Genomic DNA, 15,834 nt, shown 5'->3' on the forward strand with positions numbered 1-15,834 from the left:
TTTTTTACATCTGTACTCTGAAAAGGGTTGCAATATATTTATAGTTTATTTCCTATTGGCAGGGCTGTGGAGAGTTGGAGACAATTTTGGGTACCTGGAGTGGGAGTCAGAGTCTAAGGATTTATCTACCGACTCCACAGCCCTGCCTATTGGTATAAGGTGATTTACGATACTAAACAAATAAAATATAAAACTTGCTCATTATACCTTCCATGCTTATTTCTCTGTCATTTAGTGTTCGTAGCAATGATGATTCAACATTTTCATGAAGGAAAATTCTCAGTAATATGCTAGCCAGTAGTGTTCGGTCTTGTCCACATACATGGGATAAGGCATAGACTACATGCAGCTCCTTTGCAAGTATCAGCTAAAGAGAAAAAATTATTTATAATAAATCTATGATAATATATCTTGCTATTCACTCAAAACAAAAATGTACTAATGTAACACACACACACACTTAAGGAAATATAGGTACTCATTTTCAAGTACATAGACTTACAAAGTTCCATAGTAAGATAAGTAATTTTGTAGTTCTGAGTACTTTGAAACTGAGCTTCATAGTAACATAGTAGATGATGGCAGAAAGATCTATGAGATCCATCCAGTTCTTGCCCTTGCCATTTTCAGGGTACAGATAACTGAAGTCTGTTCAGTAGTGCTGCCCAATTCACAATTTGAATCGATTCACCAATTCACTTCAGGTGAATCGATTCAAATCAACAACAACAAAAACAAAAAATCGTCTTCCTGATTTGGTGACTGACCCTCCCCTCTTGCCCCCTAAAGCAGAAGCGGCAGCGCTACCTCTTGCTGGCTGGCTGGCTGCTGCCACTCCTGCTTTATAGGGCGAGGGGGGAAGGTCAGTCGGGAAGTGCTGGTGTCTGGCTTTCCCCCGGCCTCCCTCACATCCATTTACCTAATTTCATTAGTGGAGCAGCCTGCAGAGAGGATCACCCGTGCTAGCGCTCTTTGCAAGCTGCCACAGGCCTTCAGAGCTGTCTTCCCTCTGCCGCGGTCCTGCCTCTCCTCTGATGTCAGAGGCAGGATCGCAGCAGAGGAAACAGCTCCGAAGGCCTATGGCAGCTTGCAAAGAATGCTAGCACCAGCGATCTTCTCTGTGGGCTGCTTATGAAATTAGGTAAATGGATGTGCAGGAGGTCAGGGGGAACATGCAGGTCTTCCGGAAGGGGGGGGGTGCTGTCCTTTGGGGGAGGAGTGCAGGCCTTCAAGGGGGAACAGGCCTTCAGGGGTGGTGGCACAGGTCTTTAGGGGGAGACAGGCAGGCCTTCAGGTGTGGGGTGCAGGCCTTCAAGGCGGGACAGACATTCAGGGGAGGAGGGCCCTGGTGTAGAAGTACACGGAGGTAGGGAGGGAATGGAGGGTTCAAAGAGTCGTGCATATACCAGACTTTGGGGGAAGAAATATTGGGTCTAAAAACAGGAGCGGGAGAGAGATGGTTAACAATGGGATTTAGGGAGGGAAGGAACAGAAAGGGAGAGAAATTGGACACAAGGGATGGTGTGGAAGGGGGGGATAGAGATACTGGATAGGAGGATAGTTGGGAAAAGAAAGGGAGAGATGGTGGACCCTGGGGTGATAGGGAAGGAGGGAGAGATGCTGGATGAAAGGGTAGTTGAGAAAAGGTGAATCTGTGGATGGAGATAAAAAAAGAAAAGATGTCAGACCTCTGGGGGAGGGAAGGGAAATGGAAGGGGAGGACAGAGATAGAAGATGGATGGTTAGCACGGAGAAAGTAGACGACCCTGGCATGCGAGTTATCAGAAGACAACCAGAGCCGAGGACCAACAAGATTTGAATAATGACCAGACAACAAAAGGTAGAAAAAAACAATTTTATTTTTTGTTTTGTGATCATAATATGTCAGATTTGAAATGTGTATCCTGCCAGAGTTGGTGTTAGACTGTGAACGTGAGTTAGGATTTAACAGAGAGAGGAAAAGTCTTTTTTGTTTATTTTGTTTACACCACAGCGCCAGTATGGTTAGGAGAAGGTACAGGGGGTGAAGAGGCTATAAAAGGGGTGAAGAGACTATAAAATAAACCCACCAAGATGTTTGGAAAAAAAAAAAAAAAAGATTCAATAGGCTGAATCGAATCAAGAATTTTTTTCCTGAATCGGGCAACACTACTGTTCAGCACTACTGGCCCTATTCTTTAATTACCAAAGCTGTCATTGAAGCCCCACTCCAGCCCATCCAAATCTGTCCGTCCACCTATCAGGGCGCAAACCATAGATTTCTGTTGGCACTGGCTTTGTTTCCCCAATTACTGGATTTGCTATCTAATCACCACTAAGTTTGTTTGGTTCCATTCTTTCCATACAGGATTCTTTTGTTTATCCTATACATTTATGAATTCAATTACTACTTTCATCTCCACCACCTCCCGCAAGATAGCATTCCAGATATCTACCACCCTCTTCGTGATTTTCTGATGTTATTCCCAAGTTGCAATTCATGTCCTCTATTTCTATTGCCTTAGTTGAATAGCATCACAAATTAGGACAGCTCTTTATATAAGGCATTTCTAGATACTAAAGCATTACAATCATTACATATACAATGATGCCTCACACAACGAACTTAATTCGTTCCAGGAGCAAGTTTGTTATGCAAAAAGTTCGTTATGTGAAACGCGTTAAGCGAAGTGACTAACGACTGCCTGCAGTGTCTGCGCGGAAGGATGCAATACATCGGCAGCGATCGTGGAAGCTTGGGCGATTTCGTTGTGTGAAACGAAGTTCGTTGTATGAATCATGAAATGAAGTTCGTTGTGTGCAGCGTTCGCTGTGCGAGGCGTTCTTTATGCGAGGCACCACTGTATTTAAAAACATCCTCCCAAGGTACATATGACTACAGAATCTTAGTGCACACCCAAGGTATATAATCACCAATGACCATGAACATTCAGTACCTAAAATATGAGTTAAAATCATATGCAAACACTAAAAGGTCATTTTATCAAGCCGCGCTAGCGGGGTTAGCGCGTCGGACATTTCATCACGCGCTAACCCCTGCGGCCAGCTAAACAACTAATACCTGCTCAATGCAGGCGTTAGCGGCTAGCGCAACAGGCGGTTTAACGCACGTTAAACCCCTACCGCAGCTTGATTAAAGGACCCCTAAGACATACCATATTAATTTTTAAATGACAAATACTTGGATTTTTCCTTTTAAAATTATGAAGCCAATTCTTAACCTTTAACTTTTCAACACTTTCAGTGAGCGTAGGTTTCATAAGTCACGAAGCACCATTAAAACTACCTTGCCAGATAAGCCTTGAAAACTGGCTCTCTTCTTGTCAAAATATAAGTTAAATTGCAACATTGAAGAAAATAGAAATAATTATAAAAATCAATAAAAATTGGACCGATGAAGATGATAGTAGCTGGAAGTTTGTAGTATCCGGTCACACTTCGAAGGTCCAGACAAAAATTTTATTAAGTATTTATATTCTATCTTTGGAAACATGCATTTATGAGCAGATACCAGGACTCCAGAGTTGGATAAAATAATTGGAGCTACAGTGAGAAATCACATTGATAAATAGCAGTGGCAGTAGTATACAAGACTGTATTGGTATTGTGTCATCTACCATTGCGGGATGGGAAAATTTGCATCTGTCTATTATTTGTGTCATATGTGTAGTGATTAAAGGGCAAGCAGGATAATATGTACGTATGTAATGTGTAAACCGCATAGTTTTATGCAGTATATAAATCGTTAAATAAATAAATTCTTGGCAATTAAGCCTTAATATGAAAAAGAGAAGAGTGATCAAATTGGGGAGCAGAAATCCAAAATGATTTCTAAAATGGTAGGGTGATGCTGACCAGGAGAGAGACTTTGCAGTGATAGTTATCTGTGGATCTCAAAGGGGCAAGAGAACAATACGGTGATGCTAAAGCCTGGAGGATAGTGAGTTGTACAGAGAGGCAAACCAGCAGAAAGGAAGCAGTGAATGTCCTCACTTGGAATACTGTATTTAGTTCGAGACTGTGTTTGAAGGAGAATGTATAGAAGTTAGAGGTGGTTCAGAGAAAATAATTCACAATGGTGTGGCGTCTTTGCCAGAAAGAATGTGAACTAGAGGAATGTGAACTAGAGGAAAGAAGGGACAGAAAAGATATGATAGACATATGAATACATGAAAGTTATTAATGCACAAGAAACAAACCCTTGCGCCAAAGAAAAGTCTAAAACTGGAGACATGATCTGGAGCTACAGGAAGAGAGATTTGGAAGCAATACCAGGAAATATTTCTTTTTGGAATGGATGGTGGATGCTTAGAATGTCTTCCGGGTGATGGTGCAGACAAAAACAGCAATGAAATTCAAAAAGGCGTGGCATAAATACAGAGGCTGCCTTAAAAGCAAGAACATGGAAACCAAGCCTCAATTCAGAAAAGCACTGAAACACTTTGTGCACTTCAAAGAAGAGATGTGGATATTCTATTCAGAATGGCAGTTAGAATCATAACCTCTTCTGGGTAGACAAAATGGGCTACTTCAAATAATATATGCAAGCTGCTTTCAGAGCATGTATACAGGTTCCTATACAGCTGCCTCCTCATTCAATTCATCAATCGGTATTTAGTTTAGCAGTTAACTGCCCCCTAGACAGCTGGCAGGCCTCCGTGTCTGATTCCATTAATGGGGGAACTCATCACAGACCGTAAAGAATATTTTCTCTGCTGACAAACAGGATGAATGAGTTACACTACCGGAGAGATTCCCACGGCTGAGTTTTACAGCAGCACTATTTTATTTTTAAACAGAAACCTGGTAATCTAGTATAAGTGGGGAAAACTGAAAAGACATTAAATAAATTCTTCAGCAAAGACTGACCAAAGCTACTGTCTCTTGGACATGTGGGAGTGAGTGGCACAGTGGTTAGAGCTACAGCCTCAGCACTAGAGAATGACACGGGGAAAAAATCTGACCCCGTCACCGCCCCGTCCCACCATCCTCTGCACCGCTCCGTCACCGCCATTCCCTTCACCGCCCCGTCACCGTCATCCCTTTCACCGCCCCGTCACCGTCATCCCTTTCACCGCCCCGTCACCGCCACTGCCATCCCATTCACCGCCCCGTCACCGTCCCCGCAGCATCCATATAAGCCTTAGTACTGTAATATTTAGCTTATTCATTTCTTATAAATCAAAGTTTTTGCTGCTGAACTAGAGAAAGAGATGTTCAGCTGGCAGGGCTTTGTTTATAAATTTTTATCAACACAACTAATATACTACTTTATCCTAAAGCAAAAAATAAATAAATAAATAGAATTTTTTTTTCTACCTTTGTTGTCTGGTTTCTGCTTTCCACATCTTCTCATTCAATTCCTTCCATCCACTGTGTGTCTTCTCTCTGCGTCTTCCATTTGCTGTTACTGTGCCTCTCCCTTCACCCTCCCCCAATTGGTCTAGCACCCATCTTCTTCCCTCCGCTCCCCCATAGTCTGGCATCTGTCTTCTTCCCTTCCAGCATCTTCTCCCCACTCTGTCTTCCACATTTCCCTTCAGGGTCTGTTCATCTCTACCCTCTTTCAATGTCTGTTCTATTCCTTTCCACCACCACCCTTCCCTCCCTCCTTTACAATCTGTTCCTTTCTACCACCCTTCAGCTCCTCTTGCGAGGCCTATCTATCTACCTCCCTCCCTCTTATTTTCGTGGCACGTTACAATGTAATTTGTGCAAGCTGCTGGAGCCTGCGAGCTCTGTCCCTGTCCCATTCCCACAAACTATCTCGCTTCTGTGTTCCTATTTTCCCCATTTCTAATATCTCTCCTATGTATCTGCCATTGCCCCCCCCCCCCCGTGTCCAAATACCATCCCCATGGCATGTCCCCTTTATGTCTCTGTCCTATGCCCCATGCACATAATTTCCCCTCTTTCTGTTACCTTCCTCTGCCCAGATTTCCCCTATCTTCCTCTTCCATACCAGCGTCTCTTCTTTTCAACCCCATCTAGCTTCTTTCCCTCTTTCTCCCCCCCCTGCTTCCAGCATCTGGCTCACCTGCCTGTCTTCCCCTTTCTTTCCTGCTGTGGGTTTCTTTCTTTCCCTCTTCATCCCCTTGGCCCAGAATTTTTTTTCCTTTCACTCCCTCCTTCCTAGTATGAGCCGGGAACAAACGCGATCTCACGGTCTAGCAGCCCCCACCTACCCGATCGCAGCGTTTAGCCAGCTCCCTCCCTTCACCTCACCTTACATTCTGAGTTTGCCGGCTTCCTTTTTCCCCGAGCCGCACGCGTTTACAAAGACGCGCACGCGCGGCTGCGCGAGTCCATCAAGCTTCTCCACTCCTGCAACTTCCTGTTTCCAGTTGCGTCAGAGGAGAAGCTTGATGGACTCGCGCAGCTGCGCGTGCACGGCTTTTTGAACGCGTGCGGCTCAGGAAAATGGAAGCCGGCAAACTCAGAATTTAAGGTGAGGTAGAGGGAGGGAGCTGGCTAAACGCTACGGGCGGGCGGTGGCTGCGGGGACCGCGCGATCCTTAATGCCTCACTGCGGAGACAAGACCATTCACCACTCCACGGGCGGTGAATGGCCTTGTCCCCGCCCCCGCAGCGACTATTATTTTTCATTCCCCGTTCCGGCGGGTTACCCGCGGCTAAACGCGGCTAGCCGTGGGTAACCGCCACCGTGTCATTCTCTACTCAGCACCCTGAGATTGTGGGTTCAAATCCCATGCTGCTCCCTGTGACTCTGGGTAAGTCACTTAATCCCCCCACTGCCCCAGGTATATTAGGTAGAGTGTGAGCCCACCACGACAGATACGGAAAAATGCTTGAGTACCAGAATGCAAACCACTTAGGCTATAAGTGGTATATAAACACTAAAATAAATAAATAAATGACAACTAAATAGTATGGCTGATATGCAGATGAGAATCGAAGATCACTTTTCAGATTTATATACATCCTCTATGGTGGCTGATCTAAAGAATGAGAACATTGCAATGGCCCTGATCTGGTATGCTTTTACTAGTTGGTCATTAATTGAAGGAATTATTTCTAAAACCCTCTAAGTCCAATGCAGCTAATATGGATTTGGCGAGTACTAGAAATAAGATCTTTAATGGTTCTTATCTGTGTGCTCATGGCCTAAGTGCAACCCATCCCAATTTTAATATGTCCGTTGTCAAAATAGGTTGTGAGGCAAAAGATGGAAGAAGTCTTGTGCCAATTTTTAGTAATTCTACCATCAATGTAGGAAGAGACAGGTAATATTGTGAAGTTTTACAAGCCAGGATAGGAAATGGGCAAGTTAGTCCCATTATACATTGTAAATGGGCATGTTGAAGAACACAAATTAGGTTTACCAGGACTTTTATCATATGTCCCACCACGAATGATTGGGTTGATGTGGATTCATTCAACTTTGACTACTAAGCAGCTGATGACTATGCCCTTTGTTCCAGAAGGAATACTTTCACTAACTTTGTGCCTATCGCTTCTATATACTGGAGAGGCACTGCTTGCTAGTCAATTTGGGGTAATTTATTTTAACAAACCCAGATACCCCAGGAGCTGCAGTATCAAATTATTGTAGTTATTCCCTTCTTCCCCCACTGTCATGTTTTTAAGTAGCACATTCCCTACTCCCTCTCTTTATCACACAGATTGTATGCCACTTAGATGTTTTTACAACAAGGATAACAAATCCCAAATAAACTTGGAAATGGAAGAGCGGTTTGGCTTCCTAAGAAATGGATACCTTCAACCACAGGAAGTCTAGGTAAGAAAATACAAATATCCGTACTTTGCAAAGATGAATAGCTACTGCTGCCAGGTTCTGGTTGCTTTAAGACCAAATAGTGAAGCAAGCAAATTGCCTGTGTAAAGTGTGAATAAATACTATATTTACTTCTAATGCTAATGAATTCAAACTTTTCTTGAATCAGCTAATTGTTTAGATCTAAGATCCAGCATTGGTCTTAATTCTCTTGATTTCTTCGATATTACTTGGAACAGAAGTCCTTGTTTACTGCATTTACTAGAACTTTTTTCCACTGTTTTTTGGTATAGAATGTACTGAATCACCTTGTAAAGTAAGGAGTTCTTATTGCTGGTCCACAGCAGATCAGACTGGATGATCTGTAGCAATCAGGAGAGAGTGAAGGCAATTGTTGGAATTATTTTTAGTACCCAAGTGTCCTGAGACCAAAGCTCTTTGAAACGGTAAAGTCAGGCCCCCTCTAAAGGAGATAGTTGTGATGGTGAAAGGGTAATTGTGTATACCTAGATCTAAGAAAGATAAGGCACTGGCCGCATCTGAGGGCATTTGGATCTTTAGCTGTTCTGTTCCTTCTAATGTGATTGATACTGTTATCAGAATCTTTCCCTTGGGTATTAATGGCAAGTCTTCTGCTGGAAAAATATTGCTTCCCATATGGGTAGAATGGTTTAATTTAAGGTAGATGGTCCTCTCATGGCTGCTATTAAGTTTTAGACTAAGGAAAACATATGGTTTTTATGAAGTATATAGAGCTTCTTTTACTTTGGCCTCGAACTTTAGCCTTTGCAGAAAGCATTAGCTACTGTATTGTAAACACTTTTCCTCAGCTCTGAAGTCGTCAGCAAAGCTAACCAGTTCCAACAGATACAGATGAGGTATGATATGAGAGGCCAAATGCCTGGGAGGCTGAATAGATTAAGCTGTTCTAGCATTCCTCCACATCTGCTAGTTGATCCAGGAATTTATAGTTCCCTTGAGAGGATAGTTACTGATAGAGGGTTCAACTTTTGGCTTGCACTCTAAAGCTTAGCCTAATGCCTTGAAATATTTTTCTGTCCAAGAAATCTAATGTTTCAGCTTTCTTTTCTATTGGGTCAGCAATGTATTCTTTGGATCTCTTATCATTCTAAGATTGGTTCAACCACAATCAACTGACATGCTAAAATAAGATAAACTAAAGTTTGAGCATGCTTGAAACGTATGCACCACAGTGCATATAACAAGGTTTCTCACATCTGGAGTTCTACTTTTTAGAATGGTTTCAACTCAAAACATTACTATGTCCTTTGGAGCCTTTACAGTAGTATGCAAAAGTCTGGAGTCATTTGAATTTTGCATTCTTTCAACTTTTTGACTTTTTAATTTTTCTGTTGACCCAATAGATTTGTCTACTCATATGTACCATATTATAAGGGATACATTTGGCTATTAGAATCGACTTTTTATTCTAGCTTGGCCTTAAATTTCTGAGTTTACTTGCTAAAGTTGTCATGTTAATCGTTTTGTGTAAATCAAGTAATGTACTTCACTGGCTAAAAAAGTAAATACAGTCATCATCTATCCTTACGTAGGTGGCCTTGTAAAAGGCTGTTTTGTGTGCCAATGATGGCTCAGTATTTGGTGAGCCACCCTGTTTTTGATTACCTATTTGCACCATGTTGGCACTGAGTGAACCAATTTAATGAGGTGATTATGGGTGACAATGTGGTGCCATGCTGCAATGAGTGACTCAATCAACTCATGTTTTGATGTTGGATGTCTCTCATATACTGACAGATTGAAGAAGCTGGGGCTTTTCTCCCTGGAAAAGCGGAGACTTAGGGGAGACATGATAGAAACCTTCAAGATCATGAAGAGCATAGAAAGAGTAGACAGGGACAGATTTTTTAAATTATGGGGAACCACAAGTACAAGGGGACACTCAGAGAAATTGAAAGGGGGAAGGTTTAGAACAAACGCCAGGAAGTTCTTTTTCACCCAGAGGGTGGTGGATACATGGAACGCGCTGCCAGAGGATGTGATAAGCAGGAGCACGCTACAGGGCTTCAAAGAAGGTTTGGATAGGTACCTGGAGGACAAAGGGATTGAGGGGTATAGATAGAAGTAGAGGTAGGTTATAGGGATAGGATTAGAGGCAGTTACAAAGTTAGTCAGGGGCACTGTTCAGGCAATTAGGCCTGAGGGGCCGCCGTGGGTGCGGACCACTGGGCAAGATGGACCTCTGGTCTGCCCCAGCGGAGGCAACTTCTTGTGTTCTTATCTCCCAGGCCACCTTGTGCCACAAGTCCTCGATTAGATTCAGATTCCGAGATTGGGCAGGCCAGTCAATTGACTTGATGTTGTTCTGACATTTCCAGATGATCACCTATTTGGAGCGATGACAAGGTACATTGTCATCTTGGAACAGATCTGGGTTGGAAATAGCTGCTGAGCTGATGGCACCATACACTTTTATAGTAGTGTGATGTACTTGGTCCTGAAGACAATTATATTAATAATGTACAGATGTCAGAAGTCACTAGAAGCCATGCAGCCCCAGATTAAGACCTTCAAAAGCTGTTTCACAGTGAGCTTGAGGCACTCAGGCTTGAGCTCCTGTCTAGGAAACCTCTTCATGTAGGTGTGGGCCTGGTTATTAAACAGGCAGAAGGTACTTTTATTGCTGAAAAGCATCTCTTCCCACATTTCACATGTCCAGCTTGAGTGCTTCGGCATCCACTTGATCTGGCTGCACCTTTGTGTCAGTCATCAGTGGCTTGTTGTGTGCTCTGCAGCCCTGCAGACCAAACTCAAGCATCAGCGACAAGATATTGAACTGACGCCGATATTGGGTTGTATCAATAGAAGTTTCATCAGCCGAAAGCCTGAAGTCATAATGCCATTGTACAGGGCCATGGTGAGACCTCATCTGGAGTACTGTGTGCAATTCTGGAGGCCACATTACAGTAAAGATGTGCGCAGAATTGAATCGGTTCAACGGACGGCCACCAGGATGATCTCGGGGCTCAAGGGTCTCTCGTACGAAGAGAGACTGAACAAATTGCAGCTCTACACTCTTGAGGAACGTAGGGAGAGGGGAGACATGATCGAAACATTTAAGTACCTCACGGGACGTGTCGAAGTGGAAGATGATATTTTCTTTCTCAAGGGACCCTCGGCCACAAGAGGGCACCCGCTCAAACTCAGGGGTGGAAAATTTCATGGCGACACCAGAAAGTATTTCTTCACAGAGAGAGTGGTTGATCATTGGAACAAGCTTCCAGTGCAGGTGATCGAGGCAGACAACGTGCCAGACTTTAAGAATAAATGGGATACCCATGTGGGATCCCTACGAGGGTCAAGATAAGGAAATTGGATCATTAGGGCATAGACAGGGGGTGGGTAAGCAGAGTGGGCAGACTTGATGGGCTGTAGCCCTTTTCTGCCGTCATCTTCTATGTTTCTATGTTTATCTGACCACTCATACAATAGCTAAGGTGAGGTCAACCTGAGATTGGTCAATGAAATGCATCGAAGTGTGTGGTCTTGGCGTGATGCTGATGCCCATGGATGACCAGACTGAGGCTTGTCTACCATTTTGCACAATCTTTGCTACCGCATTGTGACTGCAGCAGACTTTGCTGGTGATCTGGCAGCACAAAAATCCTTCCTTGCTCATCAGTGACACACAAAAACACTCCAATGCTAGGTTCCAAGTCTTGCTCATGGTCATTGCAGAAAGCCCATGATTTTTATAGTTGCCCTGTTACCTAGATATCTGAACTGTGATTGGCTGATGAATGCAGCCTCCTTATTGGTCAGAAATAACGTGCTAATTGGTCAGTCTTGATCCAGTTTTGAAGCATGATCTGTAAAGGTTATACTAGCTATGTTTCAGTATCAACAAAATTGTAAAATTAGAAACAAGTGATTTCAAAAAGTTAATTCTAATAGCCAAATGCATCCCTTATAATGTGGTACATAAAAAAATCTATTGTGTCAACTAGAGAATGACAGCGGAAAAATTTGTACCCATCCCTGCCCCATTGAGCTTGGTCCCTGTCCCAGCCCTGTCCCTGTGAGCTCAGTCCCCGTCCCCGCAAACTCAGTCCCTATCCTCGCCCCGTAAACCATTCGATCCCATCCGCACAAGCCTCAAATAGTTATGATTTTATATTGAACTTATTTTATTAAAGTATAAAGACACAATATTCTGTACAATTGTCATTTTATAAACACAAATACAGAGCAAGGATCAACAAAACTCGTCTCCCCTCCCCTTCACAAATCTCCTCTCCACTATCAAGAAAAATGAATAAGCCAAATTACTACAGAATGCTACACAGAAAAATTATTCTAACAGAATACTGCAGTCACACACAACAAGAATAGTGTTAGGGAAGTGCAACTAGGACAACTGCCCCCTGGTCAGAGAGAGCCCGAAGCCAGCTGGGAGCTAAAGAAACACGGCTTGGGTTTTGTGGTCTCCAGTTATGTCTAACACCAGCTCTAGCAGGATACATATTTCAAATCTGATATATTCTAATCACAAAATAGAAAATAAAATTACTTTTTTCTACCTTTTGTGGTCTCATCATTTTATTCTTCAAATCTGTTTTCTTTTGTCTTCGCAACTCACTTGTCAAGGTCTCCTGACCATTTGACATTTCTTCTTTCTTCATGCTCACCATCTCAGTGAATGTATTGTTCCCCATATTCAGCATCTCCCTTCTGTCTCCTATACGTCCCTTTCTAGTATTTCCCCTGTGCCCATCTTCCTGCTTTCATTATCTCATCATTTTATGATCCCTTCCCCCTGTGTACAGTATCATGCCTCCCTGTCCAGCCATCTTCCTTCTGCGTTCTTATTTTCCCCCATGTCTAGTCATTTTCTCTGTGTTCATATACCCTCCCATGTCTAGCATTACCCTTCTGTGTCCATATACCACCCCACGCAACATTCCCCTCTTTATCTCTGTTCCTATGCTCCCATCCATGCCCACGATCTCCTCTCTTTTTGTTTCTCCCTGTGTCCAGCTTCTCCCCTCTTATTCCCTTACACCAATGTGTCTCTCTCACTCCTCCTTCCCTTTGCTATGTTCAATATTTCACTCACTCTTCCTTCATCCCTTTGGTTCAGCTTTTCTTTCCCTTCCCTTCTCTCTTCCTCCCTGCAGGTCCTGCACCTCTCTCCCTTCCCTCTAGCCCCCAAACCAGATCCAGCATCATTTTCCCTTCCCTTCAACTCCAGCTGGTCCAGCAGCTCAAACAACATGAGTGCAGCAGCAGCTCCCCCCCATATGAGTCCAGAAGCCCCCCTCATACCCTCCCTCCCCTTGCTCGCTCCCAATCATGGGTCAAAACTGGCAGAAAAAAAAAAACCCTGTGCATCCCGCCACAAGACTACCAGTCTCTTAGAAGCATTGTGGACGAAGAGGCAACATCGCAGGTTTGCTTCAGGACCTTCTTCCAGCCAAGTCCCTCCTTCTGATGTAGCTACTAGTGCTGCTCGATTTCCGATTCGAATCGATTCACCGATTGTTATGGCAGGGCGGACGAGGAGTGTGAAGACTACAAGCAAGGTTGGCATCCCCAGCACTGTGGTGATCCGGGAGATGAACTCGATCTACGCACAGACAGAGGAGAACACAGCCCCGGGAAAGGACGTCTCCACGCAGACCGAGGCCATCCAACAGCAGTACATCACGGCCTCTACGCAGACAGAGGAGGTCGGTCAGCGGGATGAAGACATCATGCAGGAACTAAGAAGCCTTAGGGAGGAGGTGAAACGTCTGAGAGGCATTAGAGAGGATGAGGCCTACATCGATGGGTTAGTGCAGGAACTATCCCAAATCACAGAACGGGCCTGTGACGGATCACCCATGATGACTCCTGGGCCGCCGACAAAGAAACCAACTGTTGCAGTTCAGGAGATGGATGGAGACACTGACTCCTGGCAGTTAGTGACCTCCTCCACAGGTAAACGTAGGAAACCCCCCCCCATTTACGATCTCCTCACCTTCTCACTCTTTCTCTCACCAGGGCAGTTCCACATCGACTCCACAGCTGAGCCTGAAGAACAGATTCCAGGCCTTGCAGGAAGAGGCTACCGACGTGGACCAGGATCAACACACTTCTCCATCTCCAGGGACGATGGATCGACACCCCCAAAAGAAGCGTAGAGTAATAGCCATTGGGGACTCCATGTTGAGGGGCACCGAGGGACCAATATGCAGACCGGATATGCAGTCAAGGGAAGTCTGCTGTCTGCCCGGAGCCAGAATAAGAGATGTGACCACCTGTCTTGATAGACTTCTCAGGCCCAAGGACCACTTCCCCATGCTACTCATCCACGTCGGAACGAATGATACTGCCAAGAACACCCTGGAGGACAAAGCTAGAGACTTCAGAGCTCTGGGAAAGAGGCTGAAGCAGATAGGAGCACAGGTAGTATTCTCTTCCATTCTTCCTGTTAGGGGCAAAGGAAGGGACAGGGAAGAACGCATCCTGAAGACGAATGAGTGGTTACAACGATGGTGCCAGGAGATGAACTTCGGATTCCTGAATCACGGAGAGACACTACAGGGACTACAGGGACCAGACGGACTACACCTGACCAACAGAGGTAAGAATGTTTTCGGACACAGATTAGACCGCCTACTTCGAAGGGCTTTAAACTAGGTAAGTCGGGGGTGGGTACCCACTTTTACACAGAAGCAGTAAACAACAATCCAGATGTAGCGAAACAACATTACGCTTCTAGGTCTGAGGTAAGTACCCTTACTGCAAACGAATCGCTAGGAGACAATTTGACTCAAACGGGTGGCTCACAACAGGAGCTTAGCAAACAGAAAGAGTGGAGAGCTATGTATGTTAACGCACACAGCCTAGGGAATATATTTCTAGAACTAGAAACAGAAATAGTTAATTCAGACCTAGACATAGTAGCAATATCCGAAACATGGTTCACAGACTCTCATGGGTGGGATATAAACATACCAGGATACAACCTGATTAGACAAGATAGAGAGGGTAAGTTAGGTGGTGGGGTAGCACTTTATATCAAAAAGAACATTAAGACAACCAGGATCACAGACGTCAAGTATACTGGGGAATCCATCTGGGTAAACTTGGCCAGAGGTGGAGAAAAATGCCTGTACCTTGGTGTGGTATACAGACCTCCGAAACAATCGGAGGATAAGGACGCAGAATTAATTGAAGACATTGAGAATATCACCTTACGGGGGGAGGCTGTTCTATTAGGAGACTTCAACATGCCTGATGTAGACTGGAACACATTATCAGCGACAACTTGTGATAGCAGGAGGATATTGACGTCCATGAAGGGAGTTCGGCTCAAACAAATGGTACTAGAGCCCACTAGGGCCCAGGCCATCCTGGACCTGGTACTTACGAATGGGGAAAGCGTCTCGGACGTCTCGGTGGGAGATACGCTAGCCACCAGTGACCATAACATGGTATGGTTTAACCTTAGGAAAGGCTTCCCTAGATCACAAACAAAAACAAGGGTATTCAATTTCAGGGGCACTGACTTCGCACGTATGGGAGATTTCGTCTACCAGACGCTGCAGGTTCAAGAAGTAACTGATAATGTGGAAGCTATGTGGTCAACCTTGAAATCGATCCTTCATGAGGCAACTATCCGCTACATAAAATCGGTAACCAAACAACAAAGAAAAAGGAAACCCCAATGGTTCACAGATGAGGTATCATACCTCGTCAAGGAGAAGAAAAGAGCATTTCTCTCATACAAACGCATGGGGGGAAAAGAAGCAAACATTGAATACAGGGCGAAGTCTGCAGCGGTCAAAACAGCAGTCAGGGAGGCCAAACTTCATATGGAAGAAACTCTAGCGAAGAACATCAAGAAAGGGGACAAATCCTTCTTCAGGTACATTAGCGACAGGAATAAAAACACAAACGGGATAGTACGCCTTAGAACGCCAGATGGGAATTATGTGGAAACTGACTCCGATAAAGCCAAACTACTGAACGATTACTTCTGTTCAGTCTTTACCTGCGAGGCACCAGGGCACGGGCCTCGGCTGGATGCAAAGCAATGTATGGATGACCCA

At 44.3% G+C, this 15,834-nt stretch overlaps 1 protein-coding gene across 1 annotated transcript in view; it reads right to left on the reverse strand.

Annotated features, from left to right (window-relative positions):
* Positions 1-15,834, reverse strand: part of RASA1 (RAS p21 protein activator 1) — a 207,809-nt gene that overhangs the window by 54,848 nt on the left and 137,127 nt on the right. The window contains exon 17 of the mRNA XM_033922545.1: positions 208-367. Within this exon, the coding sequence (XP_033778436.1) occupies positions 208-367 (160 nt within the window). The remainder of the gene's footprint in view (positions 1-207; positions 368-15,834) is intronic.

This window comes from Geotrypetes seraphini, chromosome 1 (genome assembly GCF_902459505.1).
Source record: "Geotrypetes seraphini chromosome 1, aGeoSer1.1, whole genome shotgun sequence".
Classification (NCBI taxonomy): domain Eukaryota; kingdom Metazoa; phylum Chordata; class Amphibia; order Gymnophiona; family Dermophiidae; genus Geotrypetes; species Geotrypetes seraphini.